The following is a 26,569-nucleotide window of genomic DNA, read 5'->3' on the forward strand; positions in this document are numbered from 1 at the left end:
ATTTTACCATTGCAAAGTATAACAAACAATTAGGAAATTCAAGTTACTTAAATGGAACCTGACTGCTAGACTTCCATTATTATCATGCTGAAACTTCTGTAACGGAAGTCCGTTGATGACGGAAAATCCTCCGAATTTCACTCATTTAGGCCGGATATCTGTCACCTTGGGCTTCCTTTGCGTTGGCGTTCTAACCTCTGGTGGATTTCTGAGGACTATGGTTATCTGCTCCTCAGATCTCTGCAGGGTAAATCCAGACAGCTAGCTAGACTATCTGTCCAATCTGAGTTTTCTGTTGCACGACTAAAACAACTTTTAAACGTACACATGTTCCACCAAAGCATGTTCCTTCCGAGGCTATTTGGCAGCGGCGCCGCGGCTTTTCCCGTTGCTTAGCACCGCGTTTACCTCCCATCCCCGAATGCTATGTGGAGTAGCAAAGCGAGACTACAACCGATGTGACTAATTCAACCTCCCAGCCCCAAAATACAAAGCTTCTATTACAATGCATGCTACAGATGATGACAAAACAGGATTTTTTTATTTTATAAAAATTTATATATTTTTTTTTTTTCTCTGGTGCAACCATTTCCCTGTAATTGGTTGGGATTATCTGGCTTGACAGAGTTTTACACAAATACTCATACATTTTTCTGCAGCTACAAAATCAGCTCTGTCGATAATGCACCTATACGTTTGTCTTAAGCCACTTTGGCTTAATTTAATACTTTATGTAAAGTTCATCTATATCTGCATGTAAAATCCTAGTGATAAGCATAGTATAACTGTCTGAAATGCAATTATTCAAAACCTTAATATTTACAGTCAATGTTCAAAACCAATGTTCAAAACGCCATCAATAAACAAGGAAGTCGAGACACGATTCGATTAGTCTGCACATTTCAGACTAATCGAATCAATTAAACGCTTTTCCTGACGTCCGACAAAACATTGATCAATCTGAATAATAATATATACACGACGGATCATCTACCATCAATAATAAACCTGACATTCAGTAATCCAATTGTTGTTTTTTTTGGAAGTGCCTGCCCTTTTAGGCACGTAGAACTCAGCATCACCGGTAGCGGGCAGCATTGTTCCGATCATGCGAACGACCAGACCGGAAAACAACTAGCTAGCTGGGCAGAGCGGAGCGGAGGCAGGCTGAGGAAAGATGGCAGCCGCGGCAGTGGCTGAGTTTCAGAGAGCACAGTCTCTCCTTGGAACAGACCGGAATGCCTCTATCGATATCTTACATTCTATAGGTAAATATGATTGCCACAATACGGCACTGGAAAGAAAATAACCATACGCTCAGACACCGAAGCTATACACCCCTCCATCAAACCTGAAGCATTTGAGTTAGCCAGCTAGCAGCTAAGCTAAGCTAAGGTAGCTAGCCCAGTGCTGGCTGTCTCTTTTTTTCTCTCGTTGCTTGCACAGTGAGTCAGCAGCAGTGGGCTAGCCGGCTAGCAACGTGCCGGCTAACTTATCACACAAGCTAACGTTATTCACCCCGGCTTATTCATTTGACAGTAACTTGTGCGTCCGCTGGCTAGTTAACGCTAGCGTGCAGCCAGCGTAGCTAGCAGCTATTCCTCGTCTTGTCAGATTGTCAGGCCGACATGGAAATTGATGTGAAACTGAATTGGCTCCGTTGACACCACCTACTTTGTCACGGACTCTAGTGTATGCTCATGTGCCGTACGATGCTTTATGTTGATTATTAGAGCATAGTAATGTAGTTAGCTAACTGTCATCATTATTGCTGAATTTGACATCTCCGATATTTCAGTTTTGCTCGACTTTCACCCCCAACCTATCCATGATATGAAGTGACTTCCTACTAGTCTCTAGATACAGAAGCATAGGAGTGTAACATCAGCACTTTTCACTGTTTGTATATCACGGTGATTGATATTAATACGGATCAAATTACATCGTCGTGTGTGTGTGTGTGTGTGTGTGTGTGTGTGTGTGTGTGTGTGTGTGTGTGTGTGTGTGTGTGTTGTAGTGAAGCGGGACATCCAGGAGAGCGATGAGGAGGCGGTGCGTGTTAAAGAGCAGAGCATCCTGGAGCTGGGTGGGCTGCTGGCCAAGACGGGACAGGCCGCAGGTAATGCAACATGAACATGACGTGTATGTCCTGTTTTGATTTGTGCACACACAAAGCTGTATAACTGCAGTTTTCCAACCTCACTCAAACCACATCAACAACAGCCACATGGCTTGTGAATGTTTACATTTTACCAGCCCAGTAGATTGAACCATTGTTGTTGTTTGTTTTGTTTTTGTTTTTTGGGGGGGCTGGTGAGTGAAGCAAATCTACCAGCCACTTGCATATTTTACCAGCATTTGGCTGGTTGACGGTGCTAATTTTGAACTCTGGAGATAACGTAGTACCGGAACCAAAACAGTTTTTCAAAGGGCCACTCTGAGGAATTTGTTCTTTAGTCTAGGTGTAGGTATGATCCCCCCTGTCAGCAAACCTGCTAGAAGATGTCAAAGGATCTTCTTTGGATCTTTCTGCCTTTTTATACAAAAAAAACAAACAAACACTGTGCAAGGAAGGTAGTAGCTGTTGAAGGTTTACACATCCTGTGGGAAGCTTAAGTGGCCTTTGAGTGAAAGGTTTGTTCCGGCCACACATTTGGACCAGTGGAAGTGCTGCAGTTCTTTTTATTTTTCAAGAATATTTTTTGGGCTTTTCCGCCTTTTAATGGAGAGGACAGCTAGGAGAGAGAGAGCGGGGAAGACCTGCACGAAATTGTCACAGGTCGGACTCGAACCCTGGACCTCTGCGTCGAGGCATGAGCCTCTCAGTATATGGCACTATGAAGTTCTCGGCTGTGTCCAAAATCACTCCCTGTTTATAAACGTGATTCAGTCAGGACCCCTAACTTTTCCCTAATAACTGTAATGTTCTTTACTCAAATATAAAAGTTTTTTTTTTTTTTTTGGTTTCAGCTGGGTAACAATTTGGAATTAGGAGTGTTTTTGTATTCAAATGTTCTATTCAGAGTGTTTTTGCAACTTTTTTTTAATAATCTGATTTACCCAGATAAAATGTTTGCATTCACCAGCCATTTCGAGCGGTTTTCTATGTATACATACTTGTGTACAATGCTTCTTTCTTTTCCTCCCACCCCTTCTTTTTCAGAGCTAGGGGGCCTGCTGAAATACGTACGCCCCTTCCTCAACTCCATCTCCAAGGCCAAGGCAGCCCGGCTGGTCCGCTCCCTGCTGGACATGTTCCTGGATATGGAAGCTGCGACAGGTCAGGAGGTAGAGCTCTGCCTGGAGTGCATAGAGTGGGCCAAGGCTGAGAAGAGAACCTTCCTCAGGCAGGCGCTAGAGGTGAGACGCGGTGCTGTTGCAGGGCTCGTTTCACCCCCAGTGGTCTTTTTCCGGTTTGTCTGGACAGTGGCCCGAGAGTGTGGGTCTCTGAACTTTTCCAAAGTCGTTGCCGCTTGTCCAGCAACCCAAACCGTTAGACCACCCCAAGATAAAGGTGGATTTATGTCTCTGCGGGGGGGGCTTTACGCAGAGCTTTCGCCGTAGCCTACGTTAGCGGCCTGAGGTTTATACTTGTGCGCTGGTGTCTGCGTCGTTCTGCCGGATCTCTTTAACCCTCGTGTTGTCCTTTTTTTCCCGATGTTTTCGTCACTTTTCTTCGGCGCTTTTTTGATGTTTTTGTTGTTTGTATTCTGTGCTTTTTCGACATTTTGTATTGTTTATATTGTTGTTATTTTCCCTGACGTTTTTTAAGCTTTTTGTCACCTTTTTCAGCGTTCTTTTATCAATTTTTTTTTTTTTTCAAATGCTATAAAACCCCCAAATTCAAAGAAATAAGTGAACTGATCATTTATTTTACTTGTAAAGAGCATTGTATAGAACCATCCACGTTATTAGTTTTGGAAATTTTGGTTGACAGAAACCCAAATGTCTGATTTAGAAAATGGGTCAAATATGACCCGAGGACAACAGGAGTGTTAAGAGAACAGCAGGGCCGGCACGCATGTGTGTATGCGTGGGAAGTGTGTGGTAAAGCGAGTGACGGGGATTAGTTTGGAGCGAGTGCCGACTCTGAAGGCGCAGAGGGAGAAACAAAGTGTCTCCCCTGTGCTTTCTGACCACGGTGGGAAATTTGCAGCAGGAAAAAGTGAACCCTCTCCTTGATTTCATGTTGTTTTACGGGGAAGGAGAACCCGGAAATGTGACGCTACCAAGCCACGGCCGAGCGGACCAATCACAGTTGTTGCAGAGGTGCCTGTTAGGCTAATGCGTACGGTCCGTATCTCCACGTACGTACCCACGGCGGCTTCTAAACGCAAGAGAAAAAAATTGGCCTTTAGAATTGACTTGTTTGGTGTCTGAACGGTTTAGGCTCAATTGACGCCAGACAGTCTGGCGATAACACAGGTCTTTCCATTCATTTTGAATAGGGGTAGTGTGTTTAGGCTAAGGCCGAAATTTGAATGTGGATCTCTCTCTATATATAAAATATCCATACGTATATAAAACAGTTGCACAGAATAAATATCCATGGTAACATATGTGCCACTGCTTTCATGAAACCACGTTTAACTGCTGCCAGGAGAACTGGAAAATCCCAGCTTAATCCGCTATCTAGACTTTGTGAACTAGCCCTCTGGGCCCTGAAATGGTGTTTTTTCTTCTTCTCTCTCCTCAGGCTCGCCTCATCTCACTGTATTTCGACACAAAATGCTACCAGGAGGCACTACAACTGGGTACGTGTTGTAGCTCTTGGAATGCTTGTTATTAATGTCCTGGCTAATTCCGAAAAGAAGACCTTGTGTATGTGTAAAACATTAAAACAAGGATGGAGAATGTTAGCCTGAGATGTGGTTTTAAACTCCTGTACTATCCCATTTTAATTTCATATTTTACAATTTATTTTTCTAATGGGGGGACGTTTTCCACCTATTTGGACCAGAAACTTACAGAAACATCCAGGGTTCAAAATCAACTTATTGTCCACCAGCCAAACGGCTAGTGAATATTCACATTTTACCAGCCTCAATACACTCACCACGTTACCATTTGTTTTCGTTTGGATGGGGAGTGAAGCAAATCAGCCAGCCACTTGGATGTTTTACCAGCGTTGGGCTGGTTTGATGGTGGTCATCTTGGGACCCTGGAAGCATCACGTTGCCTCTTAAACCTCCTCCCCTTTCTCCAGGCACCCAGCTGCTGCACGAGCTGAAGAAGATGGACGACAAGGCCCTGCTGGTGGAGGTGCAGCTGCTGGAGAGCAAGACGTACCACGGGCTCAGCAACCTGGCCAAGGCGCGCGCCGCCCTCACCTCTGCCAGGACCACCGCCAACGCCATCTACTGCCCGCCGAAACTACAAGCGGCTCTAGACATGCAGTCAGGTAGGAAGCAGGACAAACCACTTGACCAAATCGCACTGCTGTGAGGTATCGGTTTCTGTAGCGGCAGGGAGCTCTAGAACGTACAGTACCAGTCGAACGTTGTCGTGAATGAGAAAACGCGTCTGAACGTTTTGACTGGTACTGTATATACCGCTCATTAGGGGTGGAACGGTACACAGAAGTCACGGCTCGGTTCAGACCTCACGGTTGTTGTTTTTTTTTATTGTGCATGTCTCAGGCTGTACCACCTAGTGTCATACAGTCTCTCCCCTGAGCTAGCTGCAACAGCCTGAAGTGTGTAAAGTAAGATGTAAACAATAAGTACCCCACATTATCTCCAGACTCCGTCTGGAACTTGTAAACAAAATAAGACAATCGGCTAGAAAACTGAAAATACAGCATCTCTGTTCTCTGCTAAGACAAACTAAATCGCGTGATGAACGCAACGTGATTAACGCAACGTTATCACGACGTCTCCCGGCCATTTTTCCAGCAGCAGAAAGCTGCTCCCTGCCTGGCTAAAGCTAATTGAGTTAGCCCGACGAAACCAGGGCGCCCGTCCCAACTAGCGTTACGGTTCGGAGCCGCGACGCTGGGCTGGAAACGTGACGCCAGTCTGCAGCAGCAGTCTCATCCATCCACTCTCTCTCGCCTGTACCACTGCAGCCGACCGGGGAAACCGACGTTTGCCCAAACTTGCGGTCTTAAAGAGGCCACTCTCGGGGGTCGCCACCACTCGCCACGCTCGTCCTTAGTGCCGCTACTATAGGGCGGAGCTCGGCTACATAGGTCGGCGCGCCAGAGCTAAGGCGGGGCTGCAGATCAGGCGTCCCTAAAGAACCCGCGTATCTAACAGTAGTTCCGCATTACGTGAATTCATTTGCACGCGCGTTTAATTTATTTTTTTATACCGTGTATTCTGCATGTGAATTCACGCACCGAACCGTTTCGGTTCAATACATGTATCGTTCCGCCCCTATTGAACACACAACCCACATTTTATAAGTTTATGAAAACACGGTGGGTGAAGAAAACTGGAGTTGAAGTTAACCTGGCATTTACGTGTGTGTGTGTTTGGTTGTTTGGTTTGTTTCCAGGAATCACCCACGCAGCAGAGGAGAAAGACTGGAAGACGGCTTACTCCTACTTCTACGAGGCCTTTGAGGGCTACGACTCGATCGACAGCCCCCGGGCCATCACAGCCCTCAAATACATGCTGCTCTGCAAAATCATGCTCAATTTGTAAGTGGCATGCTACTCCGTATTGCCTCAAGCCACTGGGAGAGAAGCCAGAGTGGGTCCAAGTGGGCTTTTGCCCTGCTGTGTCTAATTCATATTGTTTCTGTTTTCAAGGCCAGAGGACGTCCAGGCCCTCATCAGTGGCAAGCTAGCTCTGCGGTACGCAGGCAGACAGGTAGCACTCTTCTTTTCTTAAGAATTTGAATTCTAATGAATCGGCGATAGACCAGTCCGACAGGCAGGCTAGATTGAACGCCTAGTTGGACGTACCACATGCATATGTGGACCGTCCGTCCAGCGGCTGCTGCAACGCGACATTTCCGCTACAGCCTAATCAACGACTCGGCTCGGCTGTCTCGCCTCCCGCTTGGCATCTCCATTTCAGGATGGAACTGTGGCTGTAGCCTCGGGTCTTTGAGCACAATATCTTATACGTAGCCATAAGTGCATATCGGTCTCGCAAATTGCCAGAGCTATCTCCACAGTGCTGTGTCAGCTGCTGTGGAGATAGCTCTGGCTGCACCGCTTATCTATTCTGGGATATCGGGGAACGCTCTTGGCCTTTTCCTACTTTTTTAAACCAGGGGTCTTCAACTTTTTGCAGGCCAAGGGGCCCCTTAGCTGAAATTATAACTATGAAGACAGAGGATGGTGGTTTGAACCAACTAGCTAACAGCTCAATTAGCTAGCTGGCTACAGCTGATCCAATCTTGGACTCACTTGTTTAAAGAGTTACTAAGAACGTTGAATGTGCCATCAGAGAACAGAGAGCTGGACAGGTGTAACGACGAGGGGCAGTCATTGGAAGTTCTATTTAATTTGATTAGATGGATCGCTTTTGCAGGACAGTATTTACTTATTTATGTTGTATGCACACACCCATAACCTTTTTGTTTCTATTCATTTTTTATTTTTTTTTCCTCCAGACAGACTCCCTGAAATGTGTGGCACAAGCCAGCAAGAACCGGTCGCTGGCCGACTTTGAAAAGGTTTGTGTCTAGAGTTTGATGCTGAGTGTGGGCTTATTAATTAGAGCTGGGCAATATATCGATATTATATGGATATCGTGATACGAGACTAGATATCGTCTTAGATTTTGGATATCGTAATATGACACAAGTGTTGTCTTTTCCTGGTTTTAAAGGCTGCATTACAGTAAAGTGATGTCATTTTCTGAACTTACCAGACTGTTGTAACTGTTCTATTATTTGCCTTTACCCGCTTAGTCATTATATCCACATTACTGATCATTATTTATCAAAAATCTCATTGTGTAAATATTCTGTGAAAGCACCAATAGTCAACACTACAACATCGTTGCGGTATCGATACCGAGGTATTTGGTCAAAAATATCGTGATATTTGATTTTCTCCATCTCGCCCAGCGATTATTATTAATGAACTATTACATGATCCTGAACAACATTCTGAAGGAAACTGCTGATTACACTGTGTGCCTTTCAGCACGTTTGATTTTGTTTGGATCATGCTTTTAGCCTCTAATTTGGGATTGTCCTGTCGTCCCCCCCCCAAAAAAAAAGGCACTAACAGAGTACAAAGCAGAGCTGAGGGATGACCCCATCATCAGCACCCATCTGACCAAACTGTATGACAACCTGCTGGAGCAGAACCTCATCAGGGTCATCGAACCCTTCTCCAGGGTCCAGGTAAACTCCTTCAACAGCCGTCCGTACAGACAGACACACAACCTTATCCAGGATATGGATAGGTGCTTGTCCAGTGCCTAAACATTCAATCGGACAGTTTTTGTCAGATTAAGAAAACAGTTTTTTTGTAGAAAACGGGCAGTACTCGGCAAAGTTAGATATCGAAAGAAATAATCAGCCTTTGGTTGTTTTACTCGTGCATTCCACACTGGTTTATGAAGGCTAAACCTACTGAAGACATATTAACGTTTGTAGAGCCGATCTCTGTGGCAAAGTGCGCCTGGTGTAGCCTGTTTTCATTGACCGTAGTTGAAGATAGCGCAGCGGCGTCCCCGCGAAAGGTCCGCGTAGGCTACGCTACGTGTTCAGTGTGGCCTGCCTGTGCTTCTGCGCACACACACACACACGCGCGCACGCACGGAGCAACAGGTGAAATCATTTTATGCTGCTGTACCCTGCCTTGTCGAACTTTAATAACGGAAACCCGAACGTTGTCGCTACCGGTACAGGCTCGAATCACTGAAGTGAAGGTAGATCGCCTTCGGTTTTGTCCTCCGCCAAATTGATGGCTGGTCTTCCGATTTTTCTGTCATCCACCACTGGTTTCATATGGTATTAATTAATTTACTTTTATTTATTTGGGATACTATTTCCCAGCAGAGATTTGAGACGTTGATAATTCAATCTGCCGGACAATAGGGGTGGGAATCTCTTGGCACCTCACGATTTGATTCGATTCAGAGGCCAACGATTCGATTCTAAAGCGATGATCGATGCAACAATTTTTAAACATGCTACAAAGTCCCCTTCTCTCCCAGTAATCTTCCATGTCAGAGGCTCAGTCATGTTTAAAGGTGGAGAATTCTTAGACATGAGGTGGTCAGATGTAATGTGATAAAGTAGATGAACAGCCTATGTGTTTTGCCTAATTATTTTATGTATGTCTTATTAGATCATATGTGTGTGTATATATACAAAATAAATAAATATATACATATATACATACTCAAATACTCACTCTCCTTTTGGCCATTTTTGTGTCTTTTTTTTTTTTTCTTCTTTTGTGCGCGCTTGCCTAAACTCTAAGTTGTTGTCCATTATCCCATCCTCTTTCAGTCACTGTTTTCTGATTTTTTTTTTTTTATTAATTATTAACTTATCAGAATCGAGCATCAAATCGTTCTAGAGAGAATCGCGATGCATCTAAGAATCAATTATTTTTCCCACGGCCACCCCTACCGGACAACTACACGTGACTAGAGCCCGACCGATGAAGGATTTTTAAGGCCGATGTCAATACAAATATTTGGTGATTTAAAAATCCGATATTCCTATATATCGGCCGATATATATTTAAAAAAAAAAAAAAGCGTAACAAAAAAAACAGATTAGTTATTTGTAGTTATTTGAGTCCTCACTAAAATAATATAATGCAGTTTAAAAATAAATGTTTGTTTTATTGTCACAACAGAACAGAGTAACATCAAAATATATTAAAGTTCTGATAAATAAAATGTATAAAAATACAAACTTAAGATATGAAACTTAAAGTCCTTTGAACAAAAACGATAACAAAAAAAATCAGTGTTTCCAACAGGGAGGTTGTAGAGCGCCCTCTGGTGGACAAACTATGCAACGCCAACACTCAGAACCTGGTCAAAGGGCGTTTTTTGTTTTTTAAGTATTCATTTATCGGCCATTATAAATACCGATAGTTTGGAAAATGCCTAATATCTGCCGATAATATTGTCTCGCCGATATATATCGGTCGGGCTCTACATGTGGGTATATATGCCGGCTGATGTACACCCTGACTTACTGATAGACTTGTAGCATACTTATTGAAATGCCTTTAATCATTATGTCTTTCTTTTGTCTAACAGATAGCACACATTTCCTCCCTCATCAAACTATCCAAGGTAAGAGTTTGCTCATCTTCATCAGTGTTCCCTTTTAGACTTGTACACTCATTATACATTTACTGTAAGTAGTCCTTTAGATTTTTTACAATACCCGCAGTCAGATGGTGTCTGCTTTGCAGGGAGACGTGGAGAGGAAGTTGTCGCAGATGATCCTGGACGAGAAGTTTCACGGTATGTGTATGCACCTCTTCTAGTACACGCCACATGCCCGATTAGCTAAATATGAGCATTTCCTTGGTGTTTTGTGGTCGTTTCCTGCAGATGAGTCCGATTTAAGCTCACTATGTGTTGCAGTTGCTTTGTGCCTTCAGATTTCATAATTTGTTGTTGTTTTTTTACCAGGTGAAATGAACTAATGAGTGAGTGCGCCTGTAATCGGCAGCCATCCTTAAGCTTTTTCTTTTACAGTTTTTTTCCCTCTCTGTTTTCTTCCCTTTATCACTCCTCCCCAACCCTACCTGACAGGTATTTTGGACCAAGGTGAAGGAGTGCTGATTGTCTTCGAGGAGCCGGTGGTGGACAAGACATACGAGGCGGCCCTGGAGACCATTCAGAACATGAGCAAAGTGGTGGACGCACTCTACAACAAAGCCAAGAAGCTAACATAAGGTAGGAAGCCCCAACATTTCAGACAAGAAACCACAACACCAGCACCGCTGTAATGTAATGCATACGATGGTGGTGGTGATGTTGTTGTTTGTTGTTGTCTTCTACTTGCACCGCTGTACCCTGTCTGCACAACCAATTTACCCTCGGGTACTAATACAAAAACCTAACCTGTACTTACAAAAATGACATCCGTTGAGCTTTGAAAATTTCATATTTTTTTTCTGACGTCTGTTAGTTTCAAAATCCCTCACAGCGTGGCCCCGCTAAGACTTTCTGACAACAGTAGCAGAATTACAAGGACCTCAACTCTGTTATTCCCTCAAGTAGGCCTCGTTTTTTTTCAGCCTGGACCCTATTTCCCTGTGTTTCTGTGTCTAAGTGACTGATGGGAACAACAATCTCTGACATCGGTCCAGTATTAAGCGAGATCGCTCCAGTCGGCAGCGGAGAAACAAGCTGCAATGTGAGTTAACAGGGCAGTTGTCCAGCTTGTATTTACCTTCACAAAAGTGCTGGTTTAGCCACTGACAGGCTCAGATTAATATTCTCAGTGTCTGACAACATTATGGCGAGGATTTCTAAGGTGGTCGACCTTTCTGTTGAAGAGTAAGGTCCTGTTTTAGTTTTTTGTATACACAGAAAAACATTTGCAAAATTGTGTTCGCTAAAGCCACCGGACTCAGATGTAAATAAACAGTAATTTTAGCAGCATAAAATACACTTCATTCAAAGTCAACCGGAACAAAATAAAACTGAGAAGCCATTTTGGGTCATCTTTCCACTTTTCCAGCCATAACAACTCTAGTTTTGCTTGAAATAAACACATAGTTTACAGATTTCCATGTGAAAATAGGTTGGCTCTACACACGCTAAAAGTATTGCTTTTTTTAAATGGAGTCTGGTAGGTTTAGCGCTAGCGACTTCAGAGCTGTTTTCTGGTTAAACAGAAAGGTCTCAAAAAGCTTTTAAAGGTCTATCTCTGTAGGGATCCTTCCCATAATGTTGTCAGACACTTAGAATATTAATCTGAGCCTGTCAGCGGCAAAACTAGCACTTTTGTGAAGGTAAATACAAGCTGGACAACTGTCCTCTTAACTTACATTGCAGCTTGTTTCGCTGCTGCCGACTGCAGCGAACTCGCTTAATACTGGACCAGTGTCAAAGATTGTTGTTCCCATCAGGCACTTAGACACAAACACACAGGGAAATAGGGTCAAGGTTAAAAAAAAATAGTAGTTACCCTTTAAAGCCACCAAAAATGGAATTCCCTTCCATTCCATATCAGAACGGCCCCAGATTTAGTTTGTTTGTTAAAAAAGTGGTTAAAGGAAAATCAAGAATGCAATCATTAATTTAAATGTTATGACCCAGCTACGACTGTTGTGTAAATATCACATGCATCCTGTGACTATGTACATAGTGAACAGTATTTGTATTATCGCTTACCTGCCCAGGCACTGGGGATGGAAATGTGCTTTTAGCTACATCTCTGAAATGAATGTTTATTGTACATGGTCCCTGTCAAATACACTTTAAATAAATCAACATAATTCATATAGCAATTAATAGCAAGGTGTAGCAACCTAAATATAACTAAGGAGGCAGAGATACCTTTTTTGTGTATTCCAACTGTCTTGTGCGGCGATAATGTAATGGATTACATCCTATTCATTCAACTTTATTTCCTCCTACACCGTTCTCCAACCATGTATTTTGTATGTTTATGTAGCTAAATATTTCTGAGACAATATACCTGGCCCCAACAACAAAAAAACAACAAAATATATAAACAGTGAAACTAAACTTTTTTTTTTATAAAACTAATTAATTAAAACTGAGCTAAAAAAGTCAAAACTTAAAATAAAAGCTAATTAAGAATTATTAAAACCTTGGTCCAAAGGTAACAAAATCCACCTATCAGGAGCTCTTAATCTACCCGGCTGCTGGCTGTAGACTGCTTACCTACATACCTCAGAGTAATATCCATTTTTATTAATTTTTTCCATCTAACTCTTGGCAAGAACGGAAGTGTAGTTCTCAAAATGTCCAACTATTCCTTTTTAAAAAAACGTTGACAATAAGGTCAATATAGAAGTAGCCTCATCCTTTCAAACATTAGTTCCATCTGGGTAGCTTTTTAAAGTTTTTTTTTTCTTCCTCCCTTTTTTTCCCCCCCCCCCCCACCCAGAAAAAAGCAACCCTTTCCTCGTGAGAAGAGGCGTTTATTCCTCCCCCCCCCCCGTGGCCAGTCACACCTCCCCGCGTTGTTCACTCACTTCAACCCGGGAGGAAGGGAGGGAGGGAGGGAGGAAGGGAGGGAGGAGGGAGGAGGAGGAGGAGGAGGACGACGACGACGACAAGGACGAGTACAACCAACCGCGTGACAACCCAGCGAGCCGACGAACCAGCTGACCAACTGCAGACGGCGGTCCTCCCTCCCTCTCTCCCCCTCACTCCTCCCCCTTTCCGTCTGGCCTCTTCCTTCCAATCTGACTGGGGGGGTTGATCTGACACAACGCGCTCCTCCCTGTGGACAAATTCAGGTGACTGCGCCCCTCTTCTCTTCTCTTTTTTTTCCCACCGCTGGTTTCTACTGTAAGTAAAATTGGACAAGCCTCCCCCCTCCCCCCCCCCATCCCTCCGGTTCTCTCTGCGCTGGGGAATCTTGTAAAATATCAATAAAGAATACATATACAGTACTTATACATACATGTATTATATTTAAAAAAAAAAAAATAGAAAGAAAAGAAAATCGACAACATGCTCTGTCTGTCCTCAGAGTGTAACACAGTTAACGAACTCACCTGAAGAATGGTTTTGAAAACGGCGGCCATCAGAACAACGTACATACTCCCCCCCCCTCCCCCCTCGTTTCAACCGGACGGGTCTCACTCACTCACAAGGCATTCTGGGAATCGTGGACCAAACAGGGAATTTGCTCTTCTATCCACTCGGGACCATGCCACAAGGACAGGAGGACATTAATTAACACACTGGGGGCTCTATACCCGCCTTTCTCACCATCCCCCTGCACTCCCATTTCCTGTTTGTATATAACATTGCCAAGCGCCTCTGTTCATCCAGGCCCTGATGAACACTGTCTCCTTTTTTTTTTCTTTTTGTATAATGCGTGAGAACAGATTCAAACCTCGCCACCAAGAGCGCGGTCAGTCACACAAAGTGCTTTTGACGCTGATGAGACCGTGGCCGGAGAGGGAACTCTGCGATCTGAGGCGCCATGTCGGTCGCGCAGAAGAGGGCGGGTTTTTCGCCGAAGAAAATCAAAGCTGTACATTGTTTTGGGAACTTAATTTTTGCAAGGACAATGAGGGTTTACCATGTATGACATAGAGAAAGACAAATGCTAATAATAAAAAAAAAATGAAACGTGCAGGTTGTGTGATTTTAAGGGATCCTGGAAGTGAAAATGTGTTGTAGGTTTTTTTTTTTTTTTTTTTCTTTGATGCTTTTGTGTGCCTCCATATGAGTTTTTTTTTTTTTTTTTTTTTTTTTTTTTCCTGAACCAATGTGCTTAAAATGATTTGAATTACACTTATATTCAGTTTCACACTTTAGACCAGTGATACTTCTGCAATCCCCAGGGGCTATGTGGAAAGATTATCAAGTAGCGTAAATAACAATTTGATTTAAAAGGTCCCATATTACCAAGTTAAAAGTGAGATGTCCATGTCTTTTATGATTATTAAGCAGGTTGAGGTGCTATTTTAAATACTGTGAACGTATCAAGATGCTCTATCCACAGAGAAATGCACGCAGCCCGTGGTCAGAAACTGTGCCTTTTTAAACGAGCCGCCACGAATCTGAGCAGACAGACTTTTTTTGGTGGGGTGAGAGGGGGGGGGGGGCTTAAAGATCCAGGCGCTAAAACGGAGCGTTTCAGACAGAGGGTGAAAACGGGTATGTTCAGACAGACGGTATTAGAATAATAAACCCAGAATACAAGAATGGATGTGAAAAGGAGCATAAAATGGGGTCTTTAAAGCTACATTGTGTAAGAATTTCTCCCATCTAGTGGTGAAATTGTATATGACAACCAACTGGAGAATACTTTGATTAGTTGGTGGAAGTAATTACACATGAATGAACACATATTTGTGAAAGAACAAAAAGGTTGTTTTTTTTGTTGTTGCTAAGAATCAACTTAAAAAAATTATGGTTTAAAAAAAAAAAGAATCTACATATTGAGTCTGAAACAAATGAACAGCACAGTGTGATTTAGCAAACCTGAACAGTAGTGAAAAGTAATGGATAAATGGTAACTTAATCTATCTGCCACTCCCAAGTGGTAGTTCTAGGAATGCAAACTTGACCAAACTGGCCTAAATATTATCAGCAGTTATGTGAAAAGAATCGTAGCAACATCTGCTTTTATATAATGAATAGCTTTTCTGAATGGGTGGTGTTGGTGTAGAGCTCATCTGACGGCGCTGAAAGCAGTGCTTTGGATATGAGAATGTAATGCATAACAATGCACTGGAAGACTTTAACTGTGTTTGTTGATTAGGGGTTATATAATTTTTTCAGTTCCTTGAGGTGTATATATATATTAAAATTCAGTTTTCAATTAGTGCATTTAATGCACCCGGTGGTTGAATGGGTCACCTGAAATTGCACTTGTTAAGAAGAACACCCCGACTTATTAGGACTTCAGCTTATTCACCATATTCACCACAGCCATCTTCTAACCGTATGATACAAACAGGGAACTATATTCTCAGAAGGCGAAGCACTGCTACTTGGGCGGAGTGATTAGCGCAACACCTGAAAAGCCCCGTTGTTACTCTCTGCTCCTCACCACGGGGAGGGATCTCGGACTGCTGCGGCCAGGTGCAATTGACCACGGGGCTTCTCGTGTGCTGCGTGCAAATCACTCCACCCAAGTAGCAGAAATAGCAGTGCTTCGCCTTTCCGAGAATATAGTTCCCAGTATGTATACGGTTAGAAGATGGCTGTGTCTCATGTGACCTTGTTATGTGTACACGCTGTGACTATACAAATCACAACATGTAAATAGGAAAATGTTGGCGTTATTTTGTCACTTATTGGGAGCAGTAGACTAGATGGAGCCGGTTACCTCCAGGATCTGTGCTAAGCTAGGCTAGCAGTGGGGGCGTCAGACAGAGTTACGACACTCACGGAGATGAGAAGGGTATGTATGGACTTATCTAACTCTGGGGGATACGGTGAATAAGACGAAGTCCCAATAAGTCGGCATGTTCCTTTTAACAATACTTGCTTATGAGTCCCTAGAGCTACTTTCGTTTAAAGTCCCAATAGTGACATCTGGTGGTGAGATTATGACACTACTAAAGTGTTCAGGGACATTTTGTGTGTCCAAAACTGGTCCAAAAGGTTTTTTTATTTACACGCTGTGACTATACAAATCACAACATGTAATTGGGAAAATGTTGGCGTTATTTTGTCACTTATTGGGAGCAGTAGACTAGATGGAGCCGGTTACCTCCAGGATCTGTGCTAAGCTAGGCTAGCAGTGGGGGCGTCAGACAGAGTTACGACACTCACGGAGATGAGAAGGGTATGTATGGACTTATCTAACTCTGGGGGATACGGTGAATAAGACGAAGTCCCAATAAGTCGGCATGTTCCTTTTAACAATACTTGCTTATGAGTCCCTAGAGCTACTTTCGTTTAAAGTCTCAATAGTGACATCTGGTGGTGAGATTATGACACTACTAAAGTGTTTCAGGGACATTTTTGTGTGTCCAAAAACTGGTCCAAAAGGTTTTTTTTTTTTTTTTTAAAGTTGCAGTTCTAGTGTGTAACAAGATAACTGCAAACATTTACATCACGTTGAGGGTATATGTGCAGTCCAAGTTTCCGCGCCACTGAAGTAAATGCCTCCTAGCTCATTGTTGATATCGATAAAGTCTTTCAACAGCGAGGTGTATCACCGTCGTGTAAATGTATGGTGGCTGTTTCTCTCCCCTGGGGGCATGGGAGAAGCCGGCGGGCGGGGGGGGAGGGGGGGTCCCCAAGTCAACACGTAATAAGCCCCAATTAACTATAAATAACTCCCAGCATGGGTCGACAACAGCAGTTAGCTTTGTGATCTGCATTTGAATAGGAGGCAGCGTCGTTAAGCTAATACGTAAACACTCCTTATCACAACAACCATTATGCGTGGCTTGGTCAAATCTTTATCTCTGCTGCTGACAGCCTCTTGTGTTAAAGTCTTCCAGATAGGTCGAGGTAACTGTTGAGTTAAGAGGACTTTACAGGCTTTGCCAACTGTGTGTATGCTCTCTGGTGCGTGCCCGAGGAGAGGCTTTTACTGGAGGTTTCTGTGGGGAGAAAGGAGGGAGCCAGTCAGTCAGACAGGCGACAGTCAGCGCTGTCTTGGCCTCCGGGCAGAGGCAGAGAGCGAGCCGGCCCGAGCCAATGAGAAGAAGACATCCCCACTCCCCTTCTGCCCTGCCCTGCCCGGCTTGGCTCAGCTCGGCGCGCCCTGTAATTAGGAGCTCTAGCTAGTTGGGTTGGGCGCCGCCACCGTGGACAGCCCGGCTGCTGCGTCAAGGGAGTTTGGGAACGCCAGCTCCAGACTTCGAGTCTGTCTCTATCTGAACACTCCTGGTTTAGAGTTTAGAGCGAACATTTTTTTTTTGTAATATGAACGGGCAGTCCTCACCTGTCTTCGAGGAGAAGAAACCAACCCTCCCCATGGCCGGGAGCTCCATCTCGGCGACCAAAGATTCCCCGACCCTGCCGGAGTCCTCATCCACAGACATGGGCTTCTACAGCGGCCAGAGTGTGCTCCACGGATCGCAGGATTTCTACCCGGCGCAGCAGTCGTACTCAGCTCAACACATGAACCCGTACGCGTACCACCACTATACTAACTTACACGGGATGGGTTCTGGCGGCGCCTACCCTGTTGGCAAGGCAGAATACCCTCCTTACCCGCATTCAGCGTACAGAGAGCACGGTGCATTCGGCCGGGAGGTCCACTCAACGCTGCAGAACGGTGGTGAGTTAAACTCAAAGTCTAGAACTGACTGATCACTGGTTAGATATTTTTTGTTGTTGTTGAATTAAATGACTTACTTACACATGGCTCTGTAAAACGAAAAAAAAGAAAAGCCACATTGATCACCTGAGGCTGATGTATGGCCACAAAAACCAAATAATTGCGCATGAATTTTACGCACGAAGAAAATGTTCCCAAAGCCTCCTAAAAACAATTTTTTTTTGTTTGTTTTGTTTTTCAGCATCAAGCTGATGCTCTCTTAATCATGAACTTCTAAATCTTCATCATTAGAAGATGATGGAGTCCGAATTACAGTGTAGGCCTACTTATGGTATTATAGTGAATGCGTACACAAGTAGGGGGAGACCTGGGACTTGACTGAGACACTCTTCTATTCCCCATATACACATCCCTGTCACAGTGTCTTATGATTAAAAAATCTCTTAATGAATTACTCAATCATGTTAAAAGGGCAGCTGCAAAAATAGCATTTCTCGAGATGCATTTATATTTCATGAGGAATAGCAATATTTAAGGTTAATGATGTGTTATACCTTTCAAATTGTACTGAACTTGAGAACAAGTGGGAATTCTGGTCATATCTGGTGAGATAACGCTTCAGCCTGGACAGTCATTTGTTTGGAGGAAATACCTTTTGAGATTGACGGCGGTATATTCAGTTATTGTTTTTGTTTCATTTTGTCTCATTGTTACCCACCTGGTAATCCTCTCGTCTTTAAACTTGGATGGAAGCCATGGACTAGTTCAAGCAAGGGACTTTTCAACTTCATGCTTGGAATGAAGAAGTAATTCATTAGCTTGATTTATTCAAACTAAACAGTCCAGGAAATACACTAATCGTAGAATACTATAATTCAGCATACAGATAGATGATACAGTGACAACATTTGGAACAACAAACATCATTTTTGGCTCTTTAACTTAAGTTCCAGTACAGCCACACTGTTTTTTTTTTTTTTTTTTCTTTTGTGCTCTTTTTTTTTTTTTTGGAACCTGGTAGATGTCTGTGCAAACGACAGCGCTATAGGGAAAACAAACTCGAGCGACTGGTCTACTGTTTTTGACATTCCATTTGGGAGTTGACTCCTGGAAATGGCCCCGCGGGACTTTGGCCCACAGCCACGCACGCACGTTAGGTGTCACGACATGTCAGTGAGCCTTGGCCCTTTGAATCATCCAACAAGGACGGCTCCCTTATCATGCCAGGGCCCGTGGCCGCGCCCAAACAAACAACAAAATATCAGACAATTACACAAATAGGTGACAAATTTAATTCAAAGATAAATATAAATGTCTAAACGACAATACAAATTAAATAACAATTAATAAATACATGTTCCAAACAAGATGATTGGTTAAATGTGTTGTTGTGTGTGTGTGTGTGTGTGTGTGTGTGTGTGTGTGTGTGTGTGTGTGTGTGTGTGTGTGTGTGTGTGTGTGTGTATATATATATATATATATATATATATATATATATATATATATATATATATATATATATATAAATATATAAATAAAGGGGTGACCTATAGCTCCCCTTGTAGAGTGTGAGCCCCATGCAGGCTGAGTCCTTGGGTTGGAATCTGGGCCTTTGCTGCGTGCCATCCCTCTTTCTGTCCCCCCTTTTCTTTCGATTTAATAAAAATAAAAAGCCCAACAGATTTAAAAAAACAAAACAGATATGACTAACCAAAAGCCACAGACGACAGGACAGGGGCGTAGCCAGAATTTTTTTGGGTTCATGAGTCAAAGCTCCCCTCAAGTGACAAATTCATTGTTGTAATAATGCTACTTTTTTTTTTTTGAAATTTTATTTCCCAACATGAAGGTCTAAATCCTGTTTTCAAAGCTTACCCCTAAATTATAATTTTGGATTTCTTGAGTCCTTTTTTTCTTCTTCTTCTTCTTTTGGGCCAAAAGTATTGTAATTAAATATATTGAGTCTAAAAACTGTGAAATCTGCCTTTAAAACACCCAACGCGCGTTTGTTTTCAATCGTAGAGTGGAAACTGGCCTTCAGGTTGCTAACGTTCAGAGAAGAAGAGCTGAGTACATGACCACAGTGCCCTTAATGGTAACGCTACCTATTGCTGTAAAGAAAAGTAACAAAAAGATTGTATACATTCATAATTGTGTAATGACATAGTCACAATAATCTCTTTTGAAATTGTCACTGTCGGGTGGAAACCTTGTATGTCCAAAAGCCGGTGTTGTTTTTTCCGGAAATGGCTAATTTCATAAATAATAACGAAGGCTGATTTGAAAACATTTTTATTGAACTGTTCACCTCAGGCGGAATCACCGTGTCACTGTTTAAATATTTGTGAAAGATTTGGGAAGTGTTTGGCACTCAACTTGTGAGGTATATGAAAATGCTACAATACTGCATTGCATTTTGTATACAAATTGAATATGAAAGTGTGTATTTTTTATTTTTTCCCCATCTTAAGGTTTTAAAAAAATATGTTTGATTGAATGTAAACAAATGGATTTGAGTAAGGTTGGCTGTATATCTAAAAGAAGAGCAAAAAAAATAAATAAAAAAAATGTGGATACAAGAATAACAGCACGAACGGGGAGAGATGTATACAAGCGGGCCTCCAGGCTACATGAAAAGCACCTATAAATCTCTGTCTCCCTCCCCGGCTGTGGGAGACACTCAGACCAAAATTATAAGTTCCGAGTGCTGGCGGAATTTCTTTGAAATTTCGGGGTTGCAGTGGCCGTGTGGCTATTTTTGTGCTACAACTTCTCTGCCATGTGGAGACCTAGTGCAAATTCTGTTTATTGTTTGAAGAATACTCGTGAAAAAAAAAAAGTGCAGAGAAGTTGACAGTACCATGACGTTTTTGTAGTGTTGCAGGAATATTACATTGGCTTTCTATACCGTTTCCTTCAACAGTGAAAGAGGAACCAGACTTGGAGGTTCGGATGGTCAACGGGAAGCCCAAGAAGGTGCGCAAGCCCCGGACCATCTACTCCAGCTACCAGCTGGCAGTCCTGCAGAGGAGATTCCAGTCGGCACAGTACCTGGCCCTGCCAGAGCGGGCTGAGCTGGCTGCACAGCTGGGCCTCACACAGACACAGGTGAGGCTGCGGGGAACGCCATCCGGTATTAGTTCAGTAACAATGCATTTTCTGAAAAAAACAACAACAAATGACACTCTTACACTGAAAATCATAGGAGTAAACACCAATGTCTTAAATGTCATTTGCACGGCGGATGTTGAACGGGAGCCGCGGTTTAAGATAAAGCCTTTTTAAAGTAGTTGCAGTGTCATTTGAAGTCGAAGCACTGAATGGGTTTCGAAATATCTTACCCCCGTAGGTAAGTTGTCAGATTATAAGGAAGCCCTGAAAGTAGCCGAACTGTCACGTGAAGAGCGAACGATGAAAGCAGCTGAACTGTCACTTACAGAGAACGAGATTAAAGCAGTTGAAGTGTCAGGGAACTTGTGCTGACTGTTAAAAAACTAGTCAAACATAGTGGTGTCAGTTGATGTGTAGAAGATAAAAGCAGAACGTTTGGTTGAGGTTGAAGTGCCAGAGATAGTTTGAAGTGTGTGCACCGTAAACAGTTGAAGTGTTTGAATGAAGTTTGTTGAATGAAGTTTCTTGGTAGAGGTTGAAGAGAAGGTATGACTAATACAGTAACTTTAAGCTATAGGTTATAGTAAACTATAATTTGCAAGATTGAATACAATAGTATACAATGCAATACTATTCTGGGCTACTAAGATAACATTTAAACTAATAATTTAAGAATAAAATACTACAGTATACAGTGGATAAAAAATTAATAAATCATAATACAATAGAAATACATTAGCCAGAATGTTGGACAGTGACCCTAGGCCCTGGTGAGTTGTTACTGCAGTGTGAGTCTGGTTTACGCGGTCATACCGCAGTGATTTACAACCACGTGGATTATCTTCACTCGAGCGATAAGAGACAAAACTCGTGGCGCAGATTGTTTCATCATGGCTGCTGTCAATCATTGCACATTATTATGCTCGGGCTGCTTACACAAGCTTTAAGACAACAAAGGCATGACAATCTTCTTGGCTGCAAGCGCGTGAACGTGAACCATGTCATTTGGTCTGTTGCTCACATGGATTTGATATTGTTTAAACAAACGACCGCATTACAGTAGCTCTCCTCATATTACATTTAAAAGGAGCTGTAAATAATCTGACATTATCTCTGCTGGCCAATTACAGTTGTTAGATAATGTCTTGTGTTGAATGGAAGTTACATATTATTTACTGGTGACCTGGTTTAGTACTAGTAAAGAAAAAAGTAGATCCACTTGAAGAATAATTCATCAATCATCAACATTTATTTTTTATAGCCCTTTACAGCAACCAGCAGGTATTCAAAGTAAGGTAGCAAGTAACAAGAATAAAATGTAACCTACAGTAAAATCAGAAAGGAATAAAGCATACAGTAAAAATCAGAAAAAGGATACATAATAGCAGGAACAAGAAAGCAAAATGGCACAGCGCTACTATGTATTAAAGGCCATTCTAAATTTAGATTAACGGACCTATGGCATGCTGCTTTTTGGATGCTTTTATATAGGCCTATCTGAAGTCTCTTTTATATAGGCCTTAGTGGTCCCCTAATACTGTATCTGAAGTCTCTTTTATATAGACCTTAGTGGTCCCCTAATACTGTATCTGAAGTCTCTTTTATATAGACCTTAGTGGTCCCCTAATACTGTATCTGAAGTCTCTTTTATATAGACCTTAGTGGTCCCCTAATACTGTATCTGAAGTCTCTTTTATATAGACCTTAGTGGTCCCCTAATACTGTATCTGAAGTCTCTTTCCCGAAATTCAGCCTTGGTGCAGAGTTACAGCCACTAGAGCCAGTCCCACAATGAGCTTTCCTTAGGATGTGCCATTTCTGTGTCTGTAGCTTTAAATGTTATTGAGGAGGAGAGAGGGGGGGCAAGGTGGAGGGTGGGGGTGTGGCCTTGACCAACCGCCATGCTTCGCTCATTTGCAAGTCATGATGTCTCTCTCTTTCTCATGGGCAGGCCAAATTCTATGGGTGTGCAAAGCAGAGAAAGGGGAGGTAACCCCTTATGACATCATAAAGGGAAGATTCCAGATTGGCCCATCTGAGCTTTCATTTTCTCAAAGGCAGGGCAGGATACCCAGGGCTCGGTTTACACCTATCACCATTTCTAGCCACTGGGGGACCATAGACAGGCTCGGGGGGGGGGGGACTCATATTAATGGTAAACAACCTCCATGAAGTGACATTTTCATGCCATGGGACCTTTAAGGAACTAAACTGAAAACAGGTGGGAAAACAATTGTAAGTGATAGTCAAGTTAATAAAGCAAACCAACAGGAAATGTCTTTTAAAGCTACATTACTCGGTAGTAGAGGAACAAGCTAAAAATAGAATATTGGCCTATATATGCTCATTGTATTGGCAAACCCATCCTGCAGTCACAGAACAACAGTAGCATTTGGTTGGAGTCGTGTTTCTGGCCACCTGATGAAAGTCTAATATTCACTCTCTTTGAGCTCTGGTTTTGGTCTCCACCAACACCTGAGAATAATACCTTGCTGTTTAGCTGCTAAATAGTCCACTATGTTGCCACCGGCTAGTTGCAGACTTTGCCTGTCTGCTTTTTTGTGCTGGGCAGGAGGCATACACTGGGTTTATAGGGGAGATATCTAAAACAAGCTAAAAAAATAAGCTAAATCAGTCCTCTAATCAGAACTGATGAACGCACAGAAAACTGCAGTTACCCTCAGCACTACACAGTGTTTTAGCATCTTTAAGAGTTGGAACATTTTCAACCTAGTGTGATATTAGGTAACAACGGACCGGACTGGTATTTCAGGGAAAGGGGGACAAAACGCTCTGTATCTGTGTCATACATTTAAACAGGATACAACCAGGAACACTGGGAAACAGTGAAACGCTCGAAAAAAGGCAGAAAAAACAAAGGGAACACGCAGAATAAATAACACAAAGAGCTAATCACAAGACAAGGCACAGCTGGAGTGATCAGGGAACTGGAATAAGGAGGCACTGATTGGCTAACACGGCAACGAGGACCGGCAATACACGAAGGCAGGCTGACGAGGCTAGACGCAAAACAGGTGTAGAAAAGAAGACATGGGCACGGCTAAACAACAACAAAAAAATCCTCTAGAGCCAAAGAAATACTGTCACACAGTCTTTTAACACAGTATGTTAAACGAAAAGTCCGAAGGCCCCTGGACGGAGAGCAGGGACCGTGCAGGGTTGCCAGGTCTGAATGACAAAACCAGCCCAAACGGCCAATCCGCACCAGCCCCAAAACCAGAACTCAAATTATGCCCCTGCCAAAACATAATGCACTGCTTGTAAAGCCCGACAGCCAAACTATAATTGCCAAATGTATTGTAATATCTACAAAGTAACACCAAACATGTTTAGTGTACCAGCATCAATAGCAGTTTTCCCTTACTATGACTTAACCATTATTTCACCGAGGTCCTAAATCAGATACAGTATACTGTGTATGTATATATATATATATATATATATATATATATATATATATATATATATATATATATATATATATATAAAAAACTCTGGTAAACATCTAGACGTAATCACTGACGCACAAACCAACCTGTTTTGTATTTTCGCTCAGCCAGTTGTCTGTTGTCCTCCGTTAGTAGTCAGCTGGTTGTAAACCCGTGTGTGTGTGGTGTTGTGTGTGTGTGTGTGTGTGTGTGTGTGTGTGTGTGTGTGTGTGTGTGTGTGTGTGTGTGTGTGTGTGTGTGTGTGTGTGTGTGTGTGTGTGTGTGTGTGTGTGTGTGTGTGTGTGTGTGTGTGTGTGTGTGTGTGTGTGTGTGTGTGTGTGTGTTTTCTACCCAACCAGCGGACAAAAAATGTAACCCGCGGCCGCACTTCAAAAGTAGCCCAATTCTGTGGGGGGGAAAAAACCGCAGACCTGGTAACCCTGGGACAGTGACACTCTGGCTTGTTTGTATTTCTTTAAACAAATCCCAACCATCCTGGGGCGTCGCCCCTTGCAAAATAGATAGCGGAAAGGCAAGGCCATCAGGCCGTCATGCTTGATCCCAGCACTGTTCATCCGGTGAGTCAGACTAGCGAAGACAGAACCAGAGCTAACACAAGAGTGAATATTGGAAATTCAATTAAAAGGTGCAGTAGGTAAGACTTATAAAACTCACCTTCTGTCATATTTTCTGAAACTGACCCCTATGTTCCAGTAAATGATAAAAAATAAAAAAAATCCCGGCTCCTCTGGCACCACCTACAGCCTGTAGTGCGCTTTGCAAAAATCCACCGCTCCCTGTTCAGATGCTCATGAACACACATTCATTCTCCCTTGTTGGGGGAGGGGCTTAGGGGACCGTTTTGGGCTTTAGCACAAAGCTAGGAGGTACTGAAAAGTTGTTGATGTTCACATTTTTAAGTCCTGGATCTTCACAATCCTACCTACGGCACCTTTTAATGTCGCTTTAAGTTGTTAAGTTGTTTTCGATTTTTTTTATTTTTTTAAGTTGCCTCAACATTCGATGCTCTTTCTTCCAGGTCAAAATCTGGTTCCAGAACCGCCGCTCCAAGTTTAAGAAGCTCTACAAGAGCGGAGAGTTTCCACTCGGGGATATTCCTCTTGAACACAGTCCTGACGCGAGCGATTCCATGGCCTGCAACTCTCCCCCATCCCCAGCTGTGTGGGACAGCAACAGCAACAGCAACAGCAACAACAGCAACAGCAACAACAGCAAAAACAGCAACAGCAACAACGGCGGCAATAACCGCAACAACACAAGCAGCGACGGCAGCTTCAAGAGCAGCGCAATGATGGATCCTACCAGCAGAGGGCAGGCTCCTTATCAGCCTCCCGTTGACTCCTCGCCCGCCTGCATGGGCGAGTACACACACCAGAACTGGTACCAGCAGCAGGGTGCACATTTAGGTCTGCCCCAGTCGGGCCCGACGCATCACGCGCCACCGACAGCACCGTCAGCCACGCCGAGTCTGGGAGCCGTCTACTGACGCTGAAACGCCGATTTTTTTTTTTTTTTGGTGTGTGTGGATGATATGGAGCGCTGCTGTGACAGTGACCATCAGAAGACGAGTCACGACTGTAAAACCGGACACAGATGTTGTGGAACAGGCTTTTCTGCAGTACTTGTGGATTGAAACAAGTGCTGGCCTCAGTTACCCTGCTCCCCTCAGTTACCCTGCTCCCCTCAGTTACCCTGCTCCCCTCAGTTACCCTGCTCCCCTCAGTTACCCTGCTCCCTCAGTTACCCTGCTCCCCTCAGTTACCCTGCTCCCCTCAGTTACCCTGCTCCCCTCAGTTACCCTGCTCCCCTCAGTTACCCTGCTCCCCTCAGTTACCCTGCTCCCCTCAGTTACCCTGCTCCCCTCAGTTACCCTGCTCCCTCAGCTCTGAGCTTTATGAACTCATAACAAAGAAAGGGAGATCAGGGTGTTTGCTGTGGCTTCCGATTTTTTTTATTTGAAATCACTGATAACCGATGACAAATGGCCGTGTTTATGCGTATAATAAGTCCCTTATTTTCATCACGTGAAAAGGGCCTCTGACACAAGCATTTTTTATTATTTTTTTTAAGATAATTTTTTGGGGCTTTTCCGCCTTTTAATGGACAGGACAGCTAGACGAGAAAGGGGGGAGAGAGAGGGGGAT

At 43.2% G+C, this 26,569-nt stretch overlaps 2 protein-coding genes across 3 annotated transcripts; both read left to right on the forward strand.

Annotated features, from left to right (window-relative positions):
- Positions 1–1,068: 1,068 nt before the first annotated feature.
- LOC120574944 (26S proteasome non-ATPase regulatory subunit 11A) lies at positions 1,069–26,569 on the forward strand. Of its 2 annotated transcripts, none has more exons than XM_039825460.1 (13): positions 1,069–1,268; positions 2,018–2,119; positions 3,164–3,360; positions 4,697–4,754; positions 5,207–5,401; positions 6,499–6,643; positions 6,755–6,815; positions 7,567–7,629; positions 8,182–8,307; positions 10,191–10,226; positions 10,349–10,400; positions 10,695–10,838; positions 26,558–26,569. In XM_039825460.1, the coding sequence occupies exons 1-12, from the start codon at positions 1,178–1,180 to the stop codon at positions 10,835–10,837; spliced, it is 1,269 nt and encodes a 422-aa protein (XP_039681394.1). In that variant the 5' UTR covers positions 1,069–1,177; the 3' UTR covers position 10,838; positions 26,558–26,569. The 2 variants fall into 2 exon arrangements, with proteins under 2 accessions (XP_039681394.1, XP_039681392.1); XM_039825458.1 differs by lacking the exon at positions 26,558–26,569 and adding an exon at positions 13,979–14,229.
- On the forward strand, positions 16,872–26,548 carry LOC120574945 (homeobox protein Dlx3b-like). The gene is made up of 3 exons (XM_039825461.1): positions 16,872–17,844; positions 20,768–20,952; positions 25,444–26,548. The coding sequence occupies exons 1-3, from the start codon at positions 17,487–17,489 to the stop codon at positions 25,909–25,911; spliced, it is 1,011 nt and encodes a 336-aa protein (XP_039681395.1). The 5' UTR covers positions 16,872–17,486; the 3' UTR covers positions 25,912–26,548.

The sequence above is a fragment of the Perca fluviatilis genome, chromosome 15 (genome assembly GCF_010015445.1).
Source record: "Perca fluviatilis chromosome 15, GENO_Pfluv_1.0, whole genome shotgun sequence".
NCBI lineage: Eukaryota > Metazoa > Chordata > Actinopteri > Perciformes > Percidae > Perca > Perca fluviatilis.

What these genes read in the sequence shown, in the direction of transcription:
- LOC120574944 (XM_039825460.1), top strand. Translation starts at nt 1,178, where the DNA reads ATGGCAGCCGCGGCAGTGGCTGAGTTTCAGAGAGCACAGTCTCTCCTT. An exon ending in TGCAAAATCATGCTCAATTT is followed by an intron (nt 6,644 to 6,754) that starts GTAAGTGGCATG and finishes TCTGTTTTCAAG; the next exon opens with GCCAGAGGACGTCCAGGCCC. An exon ending in CCCTCATCAAACTATCCAAG is followed by an intron (nt 10,227 to 10,348) that starts GTAAGAGTTTGC and finishes TCTGCTTTGCAG; the next exon opens with GGAGACGTGGAGAGGAAGTT.
- LOC120574945 (XM_039825461.1), top strand. Translation starts at nt 17,487, where the DNA reads ATGAACGGGCAGTCCTCACCTGTCTTCGAGGAGAAGAAACCAACCCTC. An exon ending in CTCAACGCTGCAGAACGGTG is followed by an intron (nt 17,845 to 20,767) that starts GTGAGTTAAACT and finishes TTCCTTCAACAG; the next exon opens with TGAAAGAGGAACCAGACTTG. An exon ending in TGGGCCTCACACAGACACAG is followed by an intron (nt 20,953 to 25,443) that starts GTGAGGCTGCGG and finishes TCTTTCTTCCAG; the next exon opens with GTCAAAATCTGGTTCCAGAA.